General features: G+C 46.7%; 1 protein-coding gene across 1 annotated transcript in view; it reads right to left on the bottom strand.

The window, feature by feature from the left end:
- Positions 1 to 42: 42 nt before the first annotated feature.
- Positions 43 to 13,474, bottom strand: part of Vangl1 (VANGL planar cell polarity protein 1) — a 49,689-nt gene continuing 36,257 nt past the window's right edge. The window contains exons 5-8 of the mRNA XM_028753027.1: positions 11,589 to 11,722; positions 10,276 to 10,408; positions 8,775 to 9,009; positions 43 to 4,869 (exon numbers count right to left, since the gene is read on the bottom strand). Of these exons, the coding sequence (XP_028608860.1) occupies positions 4,609 to 4,869; positions 8,775 to 9,009; positions 10,276 to 10,408; positions 11,589 to 11,722 (763 nt within the window). The 3' untranslated portion in view covers positions 43 to 4,608. The remainder of the gene's footprint in view (positions 4,870 to 8,774; positions 9,010 to 10,275; positions 10,409 to 11,588; positions 11,723 to 13,474) is intronic.

Below are 13,474 nucleotides of genomic sequence, written 5' to 3'. Positions count from 1 at the left end.
AGCTCATGACTCTGAGTACCATTCAAGAACTGCACTGTGGGCTTAAAAACAAGGCATGTTTTATTTATAATGGGATATAAGGTTACATATTAGTAAGTTCACAGTAGCGATTTGTTTGTTTTTCTGATGTAACAAGATCCATAAAGAGCAAACATTACCCAGAAATACATTATGCTGCATTATAATCGTAGGGTCTCTGCTGCAGGGCTCTCTAAATGATCATAGAGACATTCCTGTCAATTTTAATAACTAATCATTGGTTGTTTCTTTTAAAGGTTGCATTAAATTAGTGCACGGGAGGCTTCCAGGGTAGTGAATTTGAACAGTAAACACCCCCTCCCCCCAAGTTTGCCCTTTTTCAGTCTTGTTTCTTGCTGTTTGTAGGTCTTAGAGATCCCGATGCAAGAAAGAAATTAATGGGTGCCTACAAGGTGACAACAGGCACCTACAGACAGGTCTTCGTGGAGAAGCCAGTATAAGGAGTAAAGGAGCCAACTCTGAGGAACGGTCTTGAACAGAGAAGTAGAGTCACAGGCTCAGCCATACACACATGTACAAACGAGACACACAACGACCTGTCACTGGTCACATGGATGTTATGACTGTCAGCATGCAAACATGGCAACACACAGTCAGAGAAATTCAGGTGGGAAAAAGTTCTCCCTTTCCCTGATTTGCATTTACCTGTAGGGAGTCTTTCGCGGCAGGGCCATGGCTGGCGGGCAAACCAGGGTCTCCACTCTGTTGGTTCACAGGATCAATGATTGTCAGTGGGGAGGGTGGGTGATTAATTTCCATGAGTCCAGTATGTTGGTAGGAACTCACAAGACAGAGCTGTGTGCTGGATAGTTTTATGTCAATGTGACACAAGCTACAGTTAGAGAGGAGGGAACTCCAATTAAGAAAACGCCTTTGTAAGATTGGTCTGTAGGTAGGCCTATAAGGCATTTTCTTAATTAGTAATCAATGGAGGAGGTCCCAGCCCACTGTGGATAGGACTATCCCTGGGCTTTTGGTCCTGGGACTATAAGGGAGCAGACCGAGCAAGCCTTGAGAAGCAAGCCAGTAAGCAGCACTCCTCCATGTTCCTGCCTCCAGCTCCTGCCTCCAGGTTCCTACCCTACTTAAGTTCTTGTCCTGACTTTCTTGATGATTAACTCTGATGTGGCAGCATAAGCCAAATAAATCCGTTGCTTTGGTCATGGTGTTTCATCACAGCAATAGTGTCTCTGACTAAAGCAAGCTATTGCATTTAATACATGCACTCCAGAATATGACACAGAAACTAGAACTGGTCACCACCACCTCTGACTCAAAGGATGGCAAGGGTGAGTACCCTAAGGCTTTCTAAGACTCACCTGCATGGCCAGACTCCCCATTCATTAGAAAGCCCTATATTCCTAACAGTGAATTGTGATGAGGCAAACATACCCAGGCCACTGACTTCACACTCTCTGCTGTAAAGAATCTGTCTTCTTGCAGATCTCAAAAGGAAGGGTTAGAGGAAGGGAGGGAGGTGATAAATGACTGCTAAGCATTTTCTCTGGGGCTTACTTTGTGAACTTTAGCTAAAACCTTTTTGACTCCATGGATAACCTAAGGATGTGTGAACCTTATAACCTTAAACTCTACTCTAGCTCCCATGGTGCAGACTTCTTGCACATTCAATTTGAGGACTATTAAAGATTGCTTTTTTTTTTTAAAGCACACACTTCTGAACAAAAGTTGTCTACTTTTGTAGATAATGAAAATCACCAGGGGGAAGACAGCAATCTCAGACCTACACTCTTCACTGAGTTCTTTCACAGTTAATGTTAGAATTTTAATAACTTAGGTTGTAAGTTATGGGGGAAAAATCTATAAACATTTAAGGTAATGGAATCCCGTGTCCTCTAATAGGATCATGCATCCTACTAGCCTTGGGGAGCAATTTACATCCTTTAAAAAGAGTAGGTTATGAGGGTTGCAGAAATGAAATAACAATTTATTGTCTTCAGTTGTGTGATGCAGCTCTCTGCGACTTCGCATTTCTTCTGCAGACTCTCCGCCACACCGTTTCCACTTTGAAAAGAGCTGGTAAAATGCTGGGAGCACAAAGACTTCCAAGGATCCTGCTTTTAATTTTTGTTTTTTTGTTTCAGAAATCGATGCAAACTTAAGCGTTTTGGGAAAAAAATCGATATTCAATTTACAACCAAAACAATAATTTCAGGAAGTCTGAAGTTCTATGCAAAGTAGATGGAGAAGGGTCAGGAGGGAAAATAAATTAATCTCTTAATTTAAACCTTTCTTTGCCTTGCTGGGAATGTACATACCAACACATGACTCCAATTTAACCCCTTGGAGACCCATAATTTAAGCCAGGGTTGGAAGCACAGTATTATAAATGCCGCTGAGTAGGGTTTCCTTAACTCTACATTATACACATCCATGGCACTTAACAACCACATGGTATTCACAGCAGAGCCGCTATGCTGTGACTTTACCCTCCACACATAGTTAGACTCTCACAGACTGCCCACCCCTTACCTTAGCTCCTAAAATATTTCCTGAGAAAGACATCCTGAGGAACTTCCAGTAGAAGGGACCTAAAGCGGAAAACTAAGACCAAAGCACCCAATTACAATGTTTGAGTGTCTCAAACAGAGCCACACTGTTAACATGGGACATCCTGGCTCTGTGTCTTGTCTACGGGTTTCTCCTTCTCTAGTACATCTTTCTGAGCGAGATTCTCTTGCTTCTCTAGTACATCTTTCTGAGCGAGATTCTCTTGCTTCTCTAGTACATCTTTCTGAGCGAGATTCTCTTGCTTCTCTAGTACATCTTTCTGAGCGAGTTCTTCTTCCTTCTCTAGCACGTCTTTCTGAGCAAGTTTCTCTTCCTTCTCTTCTCTAGTACATCTTTCTGAGCTAAAAGTTACTGAACAAAGAATAACATTGGCTTTTCTAAGTACAGGTGTATCACAAATATTCCATGCCAATTTGGTTTTTTGTTTGTTTGTTTTTTTTAATGACAGACAAAATCTTGTGCTTCATGGAGTGCGTAAACAGAAAGGGTACATGTATACAGGCACAGAGACGACGCCAGCCTTCTCCTTTCCTAAAATGAGATCCCTGAAGCCAAGAAAGAAAAGAGGACTTGGTGGAGCATTGCTTCAGGTTTAGGCAAGCAGAGACCAGGATAGCTCACTGCAAGGTGTCAGGAAATGGCTCCTTGGGCACACCTCTGCACAGGGCTCTGCCAGGAGGCAGCTATGTCTACAAATGGGACATCAAGGGGATAGTCCTCTGAAACCAGCTACAACATGCTGACAGAAGGAGACTTCTGGACTGCACCGCTGACTTCCCTACTCTCCTTTCCCCAGCTCTGCAGCACTCTTCTCCTCTCTCTTCCTGACCAATAATTAAGGGTAATTTATACAGCAAGGGCAGAGCAACCATTTTCCCTGCGGTAAGTTGCACAGTGGTGGTGGTCACAAACCACAGGGATGGGACAGCAGTAGTTGCCAGGGTGGTGGGCATTGTTTGGTTTCCCGTGGCAGGATAGCTTGGCACATGAGCTTTGTGAATATTTGTCTCCCTGGGAAATTGGATGGCTACAAGGAGCACCTGCCAACTGGGAGTCACAGTGTTGGTCTCTCCTGGTTTGTGTGGAGGACTGGGTGGATGGATTCTTGCTGCAGCCTAAAGGAGGTGCTGCAGCTGAATGGATCCCCAGGGTCATATCCTACTTCTCCAGAGAAAGACTGTGGGAGGGGCTGTGCAAAGAGCTTGTGGGTACACTTGGAAAGCCAAGTCCCTGTCAGCTCTGGAGCGCCACGCTAGCCTGGCCAGGGCTGCCCACCAGGTGCAGCTGTGGTCCAGATGCTCAGGAGAGTGGCCACTAGAGTAAAGCCCAGGTAGGCAATCCCAGGGCTAGGGAAGGGCTACCTGCCTCGGGCCAACATAGGAGCAGGGCCAGAAACAGGGCAGATAGGCTCTCTCTCTCTGGGAAATGGAAAGCCAATCACTTAACAGCTGCAAACCGGCAGTGTGCATTTTCTGTTTGGTTCTTTCTCTTCACAACATAAGGCAACAAAAAAAACAAAGACTCAGGCGAGTGGACATTTCCTGGACTGCCCACCACTCCCCAGGGTGGTGTGGTGATGTGTATAATTACATATACAAACACATATTTGGGTGTGTAGTGTCTGATTTCCTGAAGCAGAATAAAGTGAGTCCCCCTAGAACCAATGAGGGGGTCGACCAGAAGTACAGGCGGGTGTGGTACTGGGCCACAGGCAGGGACCAGTTGTAAGGCAAGGCTCCCGAGGACACAGCAGTTACACTTTGGTTTACAGCTGTCACAGAAACTCCAGGGAACAGCTTCTTCAGAAGTCCTATCTATCAAAGTCAGATGCCACCAGTCGCTTGTCAGGGTGGACATCTCCTGCTTCCTTCCAAATAAAGTGCAGATGGTCGAAGGATACTGGTCTATCCTCTGCCAGTCTGAGTCAGCATTGAAGAATTAAAAAAAAAATCTTTATAAAAGAACTTCCCCCTGGACATATATATATATCTATTTATATATTCTTCTTTTGTTTTTCATAAAGCAACAAGTATAGAAATTTTAGACTGATGTCTCTGACTGTAAGCGAAGAACAAACTTATGAGATTTGGGGTCTATGAACTCTTCTGAGAGTACAATGAATGGGATTTTCTTCACATTGACCACGAGGCTGAAGTCCAAACATTTAAGGACGAAAACAATTCCATCCCGTAACCCGTTCGTCACAGCCTCGTCACTAATAAGTCTCCACTGTGTCGAGAGCCATCGATCCTTGTCATACTGCAAGGTGGGGCCTGCACTGAGGTATCGTTCAAGGAAAGCCTGAAAGCCAAGGAAGAACATTGGAGAAGTTACAATGTTTTTTTCAAAGTTCCTGTGCTTTGTGGCAAGGCACCATCTTTTTTATCCCTAGGAAATGTTACCCAACTACACTGATACCTTAGACTAGAGTTCAGCTTCTCATGCTGAAGCCCCATGAGACCCTCTCTGGGAAAGGAAGACTCCTTGGATTTCCAAATTCTCTTTTGGCAATTTACAAGCAGAGAGTGAGGTGAGGGAAGTAGATTGGCTACCACTGTTGATGTAACATGTCACCTGAAAACACAGGCACCTCCCCCCACAAAAGTCAAAAAGCCCCAAGGGCAGGCTGAGTGCCTGGAACAGGAGTTGTCAATGAATCCAAGGTAGACAGACAAGGAAAAACACACAGACAGAACTGCATGCTCTATCATCTCCTGGCTGAGTGACTTTGCTCAGTCATTTGCCCTTTCTCCGGGCAGAGATGACACAACCTTGCTCATGAGTTGGCCAGGTTCAGTGAACACAAAGCACTCACAGTAGGCACACAGTGAGTGCTGTCTGTCTTCTGCAGAACTGATGCGTGTGTGGCCAGTGCTAGGGATGTCCAGACCCATGTCCCCTCTCCTGAGCCCTTGCTCCAGGGACACCAAGGAAACTGAAGTTCTGTGATTTCACTACATCCTTATGTGCCATTCCTCCTGCTGAGAGCTGTCTCACAAGTTCTTCCTTTCCCTTCACATCTTAAACTATCTCCTTGAAGCACTCAGATGGATCAACATATTCTTCTGCCAGAGCTCCTGAAATCACTGGCGATGACGTCACGTCATAGTTCACTTCCTGAACTACGCTGACTTGCTGTCTCCTCCCCACAAGGCTTCAAATTCACAGAAGATAAGAACTATGTCATCACCATCTTCTCCCTTTTAAAGTGTGACTTTCTAATGTATTCTGGCATAGAATTAAATCCATAAATCGGTTTAGTTGAGAGAAAGAATGAACCGATAATGTAAGTTGAAGACTACTGGCATGTATCCATTTGGTCCTAGGCCGAGGTCAGGACCTTCTCGCTTTTTAAGCAATCCTCTTTCATAACTCCTCCACTCTGCCTGCCAGTGTAACCATGGTGATAGGCACACGAAGAAGGTGCGGCTGTGCTCCAGTGAAATCAGAGTCACAGAAACAGCCAACCCCTGGCTTTAACCCGTGAAACTTAATTCAAATGTGCATCAACAGACAAGTGGTACAGCAAATCTACATATCTGGTGGAATCAGGAGCAGCTATTCACAGTGGAAGCTATTTGAGTCAGATCTGTGTGCATGGAATGAAAGATCCAAGAAGCCTTGAGTGAAGAAAGCAGCTGTCCAAAATGCAGGTGTGTCTAGTATCAAAGCATCTCTGCCTTAAAAACATAGTCGCAGCTGAGAGAACACACATCAGGCAGAACTGTAAGGAGTGGGGGATGGGAGGTCATAGTGGGTTTTTTGGGGGGGGGTCTAATTACTTTGTTTACTTTCTCTCCTTGTGTGTGTGTGTGTGTGTGTGTGTGTGTGTGTGCGTGCGTGCATGCGTGCATGCATGCATATGCATGCCATGGCTGTGTGTGGCTGGAAAACAACTTTCAGGAGTCAGTTCTCTCCTTCCAGCATGTAGTTCTGGGACTTGAACTCAGGCTTGGGGGCAAGCATCTTTTTCCAAAGAGCCATCTCACCAGCTCTAGTTTTGTTTTTGTTTTTGTTCTTGTTTGATTGGTTGTTTTTTTGCTTCTGAGAAGGTTTCTGCTAGGTAGCACAAGTTGGACTAGAACTCACTATATAGCCCAGGTAGCCTTGAATCCATCTGTCCCTTCTCTTTGCCAGAAGCTATTACTCTGCACAAAGGTACATAGTTTTCTATTTGCAACCTGTTGTATTTGGACTTTTGTAACTAAATATTCAAGTTTTCACTCACATTTCAACAGATGATATACCATAGCATGCTAGACATGCTAGCATTTGTAAATGATTTCCTGTTCAAAGTTACATAGAATACTATTCTGGGGGTGGACATCCCACATTTAATGTAGAGTTGTGTGTACAGATCTTAATTGAAAAGCTGATTCTGGGATGCCCCTCATAATACCATAATCTGATGTTCAAGTCTCTCATATAACCTGGTTCAACATTTGTATGTAAATTGCAGATACCTTTGTACTTTAGAATGTATAATCTCCAGGTGGCTGACAACACCTACTACACCGAGATGCTCAGAAGCTGTTACACTGTGCTATTTAGGGGACAGTAACAGGAAAGTGTGTACACGCTCACTGTGACAGGTAAGCATGTGTACTCAGTGTGACAGGCAAGCACTTATACACCCTTAGTGTGACAGGAGTACATGTTTACACGCTCAGTGCAGAGGTACAGGTTTCCATCCATGGCTGGCAGGCTCCACAGACAAGGATCCCGTGGCTACTGAGCTGACTATGGAAATGCCTGTGCTGGATATTTTCCTGGGTCAGAGACTACTGAGTCAGAGAAACAGAAAGCCTTACAGTGTCTCATTGGCTATTCCTGCATGGCTTTCCCAAGCTGGTAGTATGGACATCTGTGGGAGGTGTAAGAGTAAGATGTCCTTACAACAAAGAATGATGAGATGTCACCTGTGCATCAATGCCAGGGTCATCCACGCTTCAATGTGATTTACATGTTCTATAGCCTTCCTTATCATCATCTCTCACACAACAACTCTGTCAGGCAGATATCCCTGCTTTATACGGGAGGGATCAAGTATAGAAAAACTTGTGCACAGCTACAAACCGACTGAGTGGTCGGGCAAGAATCTGAAGCCACCATGATATCTGCTAGATCCACCCTTTCCCTTTAACAGAGGCCCCAGTCCTCTATTAAATAACATTGAGGATTACAATATCTATCCCTTACAGTGTACTAATGCCACGATCCAAAAGACGGCGCTATAAAAACAAAGTCTACAACATCTAAAGTGGTGGCATCATTTCTACCAAAAAGCCGATAGCTGCTTAGTCAGACTTTATCAAATGATAGGTATGACTTTATCACATGAATTAAAATGAGGTATGAAGAACATTCTCAGTTCACTGGTCAGGAAACTGAGGCACAGTACCAGAAGCTGTTTGCCCAAGGTTGTACAGCCAGACAGCTGATGGACGACCTAGGTTAAAATGGGTCAGTTTAGCATGTACTCAGCCTGCACATACTTTCCTGTCACACTGAGCAGATGTACCTGCTTCACTGTTACACTGGGCATGGACACATGCTTTCTTGTCACACTGAGCATGGACACACTGTCCTGCCCATCCCCTCCACTACTCTGTACAGGTTCAAGATGGAATTTTTTTCCCTCTGTTATAGAATCTAGAAGCCTTCAAAACATGGATTTAAAAAACAATTGTTGTGGGCTGGGGAGCTGGCTCAGTGGCTACAGTGCTTGCTGTACAGTGCTTGAGGATCTGTGTTCAGATTCTTAGGACCCCCTCATGTGCAGTGCTGGAGAGGAAGCGAGAGGAGGATCCCGGGGGCTCACTGGCCACCCAGTCTAGCAGGATCATCAAGTTCCATGTTCAGTAAGAGACCCCGTGTTAAAAAATAAGGTGGATGGGCTGGAAAGGTGGCTCATTATTTACAGAGACTATATTGCTCTTCCAGAGGACCCAAGTTAGGTTCCTTCTGCCCATATCAGGAGACTTACAGTCACCTGTAACTCTAGCTCCAGGGGACCTACTGCTGTCTTCTGGCCTTTGCAGGGGGCATCCAAACACACATAAGAGATGCTCACACAGAAACACATGAGTACATATACATCAAAATAAAAAGTAAGTCTTAAATGATGCGTTGAGCAACAGTGGAGACACAGGATGTCATGTGACCGGCCAAATCTGTCTGCCCCAACCCCGACCCCAGCAGCGCACCTTGGGGGTCATGCTGTTGGTGATGCAGAAGGCCAGGTGCTGCAGGATGCTCTCCATGCTGTGGTAGTGCTGCTGCCGTGTGGTACGCAGGTACTTCTGCAGTGCCCTGGCCATGGAGGGGAAGATGGCCTGGGCTGCCTCTCTGGGGTCCATCACCTCCCCAGGAGATTTCTGCTGCTCCTCAGCCTGGAGACGCTGGATGTGGATGAAGGCTTCCTCCACAGCCACCACTAGTCTGGAAGGAGATTTGGGACAGTCAGCAAGGCAGTGTCCACTGAGGGCCTTTGTTCACTGTGGCACCCTGGCCTACCACCAACTTCCCCAGGTTCTGTCATACTGTATCCCTCCAGAGAGCCTGGGGGAAAGAAAAGCAACAGCAGAGATGGGAGTGGGTGGGTGATGTCCCTGGGCCTCCCAATCCTGCCAATAATGAGCCCAGAAAGCTCACTTTAACCTGTGCTTTGATGTCTCCAAATAAAAGGTGAGTTAAAAAAGACTTCTGCTCACATTCCATCTGGAAAGAGAAAGCAAGCGTGCAGACACAGCTGCTAAAGAGCCAGAGCTTGGTGGAGCGTTAGTTAGCAGAGGCCTTGCCTATCACCACAAAGACCTGGGACGAATCCCCAGGACCACACGCGCATGCCTGTGTCCCAGCACTCAGGAGGTGGAGGCCGCACATGAAGCCAGGCTGACAAAAGGGCTCAGGGTAAAGGCGATTGTGGCCAAGCCTGACAACCTGCATCTGACCCCGGAAGTCATGTGGTAGAGGAAAAAGAACCAATCCCCCAAAATCATGGTCTCTACATGTTCACTGTGGCGTATGTACATGTACACATACATGTATACACACACACACACACACACACACACACACAGATGTTTAAAAAAAGGTTTTTTAAAAAGAAGTTCAACATTGTCCTCAGCTATACAGAGGGTTTAAGGCCTGGTTGGACAAAAAAAAAAAAAGGAAAAAAGAGAGAAAGAAAGAAAGGAAGAAAAGAAGAAAGGAAGGAAGGAAGGAAGGAAGGAAGGAAGGAAGGAAGGAAGAGAGAGAGAGAGAGAAAGAGCTTCAGCCTCCTTGTTCCACTTCTCCCCACCCCTCCCCCCAGCAACTCAGGAATGGGAAGAATGAGGTGGTAGGTTTAAGGGAAGCCACCTTTGTCACCTTCAGTTCACTGGGAAACAGTGTGGGTGGGGCTGGCCCCCTCTAAGGGCAGCAACAGAAAACCTCTGGAAATCTGCTCTAAATGCAGATTCCCAGGCCCCGGCTCAGACCGTGAGGTAAGCTTTGTGAGTGGGCCCAGCACCTGTGATGGGTGTTCAGAGGTATGTCTGATGGTGATTACACATAAACTCTGAGAAACCTGAGAGTAAAGTGGACTGTAAACAGTCGGATAGGTCGTGCATACAAACAGAACATTAATGCTGGAAGTTAAAAAAATAAAAAGCGAAAATAAAATGTTCAATGGGAGGAGGGCCCAGGCGTGCAGGGGTCACAAACCTTGCTCTCCGCTTCTTCACCCTCCGTTCGTGTTCAGCCTCTTCATAATACAACTCGTTGTGGCTGGAGTCCCTGCGCCGAGCGGCTGCGGCAATCATGGCTCGGGACTGACCGGTGGCATTGTTACTGGGCCCTTTGATGAAAGGAGAATGGTAGATAGTTTTAACCACAAACACCAGGAAACGGGACAGAGAACCAGCACCAGGGTCTGTGGTCTGCTGTTACTCTCCTACCCACCCCACTACGGAGTACAGGGAGATCCTAAAAGTAACTTCCTGGGCCTGCGCAGTACTCTCCACATTCACAGCAGCCAGGAGACCTAACCCCAGTCTGACGCGGAAATGGAAAAAGAACTCTGAAAGGGCTGCAGACTGCTCATCCCTGAAAACGCTGGCCAAAACCAACACCCGCTGGAGCGTGCCGAAGAGGTCACTTACCATCTGCTACACAAAGTTTCAGTTTGGCCATAAGGGCAGCTGGGACATCGCATGCAGCGGACAATGAGAGAGAATGGGCAGGGTGGGAGAACAAGGACAGACAGAGAAAAGAAAGACGTCAAGGGACACTTAACAGTGATCACACACAAGAACACAAGCTAAGCCGGGGGCTATCGCCCCAAACACCGAAGCCCAGCAACCTCAACGCGCCCCATGTGTGAAGCGACTTAGAAGTCCTGTGTCACCCTGAGCATGGACTTAGCTTATCACAAAGACACAGGCAGGACCTAATGCTTTCTTCTAGGTGACTTGGAGAGCTAAGTTTTCCCGTCAAGGGTGAGGCTTACCAGTCAAATTAAAAAAAAATTAGACCCAATACCATTACCAAAAACTGATACCTACATAAACCGGCTGACTTGTTGACAACATGAATCTCTTCGGGAGTCTGCAAAGCCCTTGTCTTAGCCCAGGTGCTCAGCAGGACGTGACAGGGAGTCCTGTTTCTCACACTTGAGCACCTGACACCATGAATGAAACTGGGCTCTGACTTGGTGAGTCTGGCTCCCACTTCAGATTGTCATTCAACTCCTGCTCCTCTTAACATTTCTCGGCCTAATGCCCTCTGAGAGAGAGAGAGAGAGCATCCTCATTTAATGGGTAAACTGTTCAGATCAAACTCTCCAAATATGTAGACCATAAACTGGCATCCCCCTGGGAAACATGTTCATCTACATTTAAACTAAAAATAGAAGTTGTTCTGAAGTGAGAAAAGACCATAAGGCAAGCACAGAGCACAGGTAGAAGCACTATGAGGTTTAAGCCACACAGAGCCACCTGACTGTGGCCCCACGCCCCACAGATGTTTCAAGCACATACCATCTACATTGTAGACTTTCAGGCCAGCCATGTGCTTGGCTGCTCGGAATTTGGATGCTGTTAGGAGGTTCGGGTTATAGATCGTGAAGTCCTTGTAGTAATTTTCCAGGACCACCAAGGCTGCTCGCTGGATGCTGTGAAAAGGGGCAAAAATGAGTGAGGGGTTTTCACAGAATACAGTGTGGCTCAAATGAGAAGTCTTTTTGAGTCAGGTCAATGGCAAGTCAAGGTAGCCCTCCCAGGGAAATCTGCTGACTCCTGCACTCCCCAAGGCTCCCACTGTTATGGCTTCCTCCCCTCTCCAAGGCTCTGGCATTCCCAATATCCCAGCCAATCAGTAGCTGGAAGAGGAGAATGCTATAACCTATAACTGAGATTTAGGTTTGGGGTACACAGAGCTTTTCCTGTTTGTCCTTAGTTTACAAAAAAGAAGACGAGGAGGAGGAGGAGGGGAGGGGGAGAAAGAGGAAGGAAGGAAGGAAGGGAGGGAGGGAGGGAGGGAGGGAGGGAGGGAGGGAGGGAGGGAGGGAGGGAGGGAGGAAATTGAGGAGCCCTCTCTCTGAAACGTAGGAGGTTTGATGATGACCATGAATGAGAGGTCAAAGTTTCTGAGGCCCCCATTCAGTGATTGGTTACACACACATACACATACACACATACACACACATACACACATACACACATACACACATACACATACAGAGAGAGAGAGAGAGAGAGAGAGAGAGAGAGAGAAAGAGAGAGAGAGAGAGAGAGAGAGAGAGAGAGAGAGAGAGAGAGAGAACCCTCTCCCAGGTCTAAGGAACTGGTCTCTTGTGTTACAGCAATGTCCTCCCTATGGGGCAGAGTTTTTCAAATGAGGTTTCAGCTAAGATATTCTGGGTCTTAAAATCCTCAGGAGCTCCTGCACTTCAGCTGCTGTCTTGGACACTCAGCAGATGATAGCTCCAAGCTACCATTTTGGAGCCCAGGCGATAAGACTCATACCCAAGGAGCATGCTGGGAGCTGAACAGAACACAGTGCCTCAGATGCAGAATCCCGGCTGTTTCAAAGATCAATCATCTGCAACACGCAAGGGCTTTCACTCCTCTCATCTTGTTTGACCTCCATGGTCACAAACATGGTACAGAAACTCACGAGCCACACAATGGCATGACATGTGCCATAGTCTGGCTAGAATTCTAGTGCAGATTGACAACCTAGATGCTGGCCCTTCACCCTGTGCTGTGTGTCCTGACATCTGCAGCTCCTGAAGCTGTTCACCAGCCATGCTGTACTAAATACCACAGCTCTGTTTTATCTTGCCCTTCTGAGTCTCTTTCCCAGCACTCTGCTAAGATAATGGGCTTATAAGGATTATTTACAATAGCCTGAACGCAAGGACAGGGACTGCCTTGGATTCCTGGAGGACTACGTGGCATCCCAGGGCTCTCACAGAGGCTCAGAGACCTTCACTCCTCACTGACTGAGTAACCCTTAGCCAGACAGCTGAAGCCCTGTACTGCCCCCACTCTCCAAGACTCCCTTTGCACTCCACTTTAAGAACTGAACACAGGGCTGGGGATGAGTCTCCAATGGCAGAGTATTCTCTGCACTATGTGAGAACCAAGCAGCCATTAGGACAGTGGGGAGTGCAAGACTAAGGTGGTCCTTGAGGTGAAGGGCTTCATTTTGATCTTAGTGTTGTTCTGAGTTCTGCTCAATGTACTTTCAATCTCTTCCTCGTCCTCTGCAGTGACCTTCTCCAGAGAGGGACAGCACATGCATCCTCGCACACATGCATCCCTCACACACATGCATTCTTGTACACATGCATTCCCGCACACATGCATCCCTCACACACATGCATCTCCGCACACATGCATCCCCGCACACATGCATCCCT

The sequence above is a fragment of the Grammomys surdaster genome, unplaced genomic scaffold (assembly GCF_004785775.1).
Source record: "Grammomys surdaster isolate TR1022 unplaced genomic scaffold, NIH_TR_1.0 125941, whole genome shotgun sequence".
Taxonomy (NCBI): domain Eukaryota; kingdom Metazoa; phylum Chordata; class Mammalia; order Rodentia; family Muridae; genus Grammomys; species Grammomys surdaster.
This window is presented reverse-complemented; position numbering and strand designations above follow the sequence as displayed.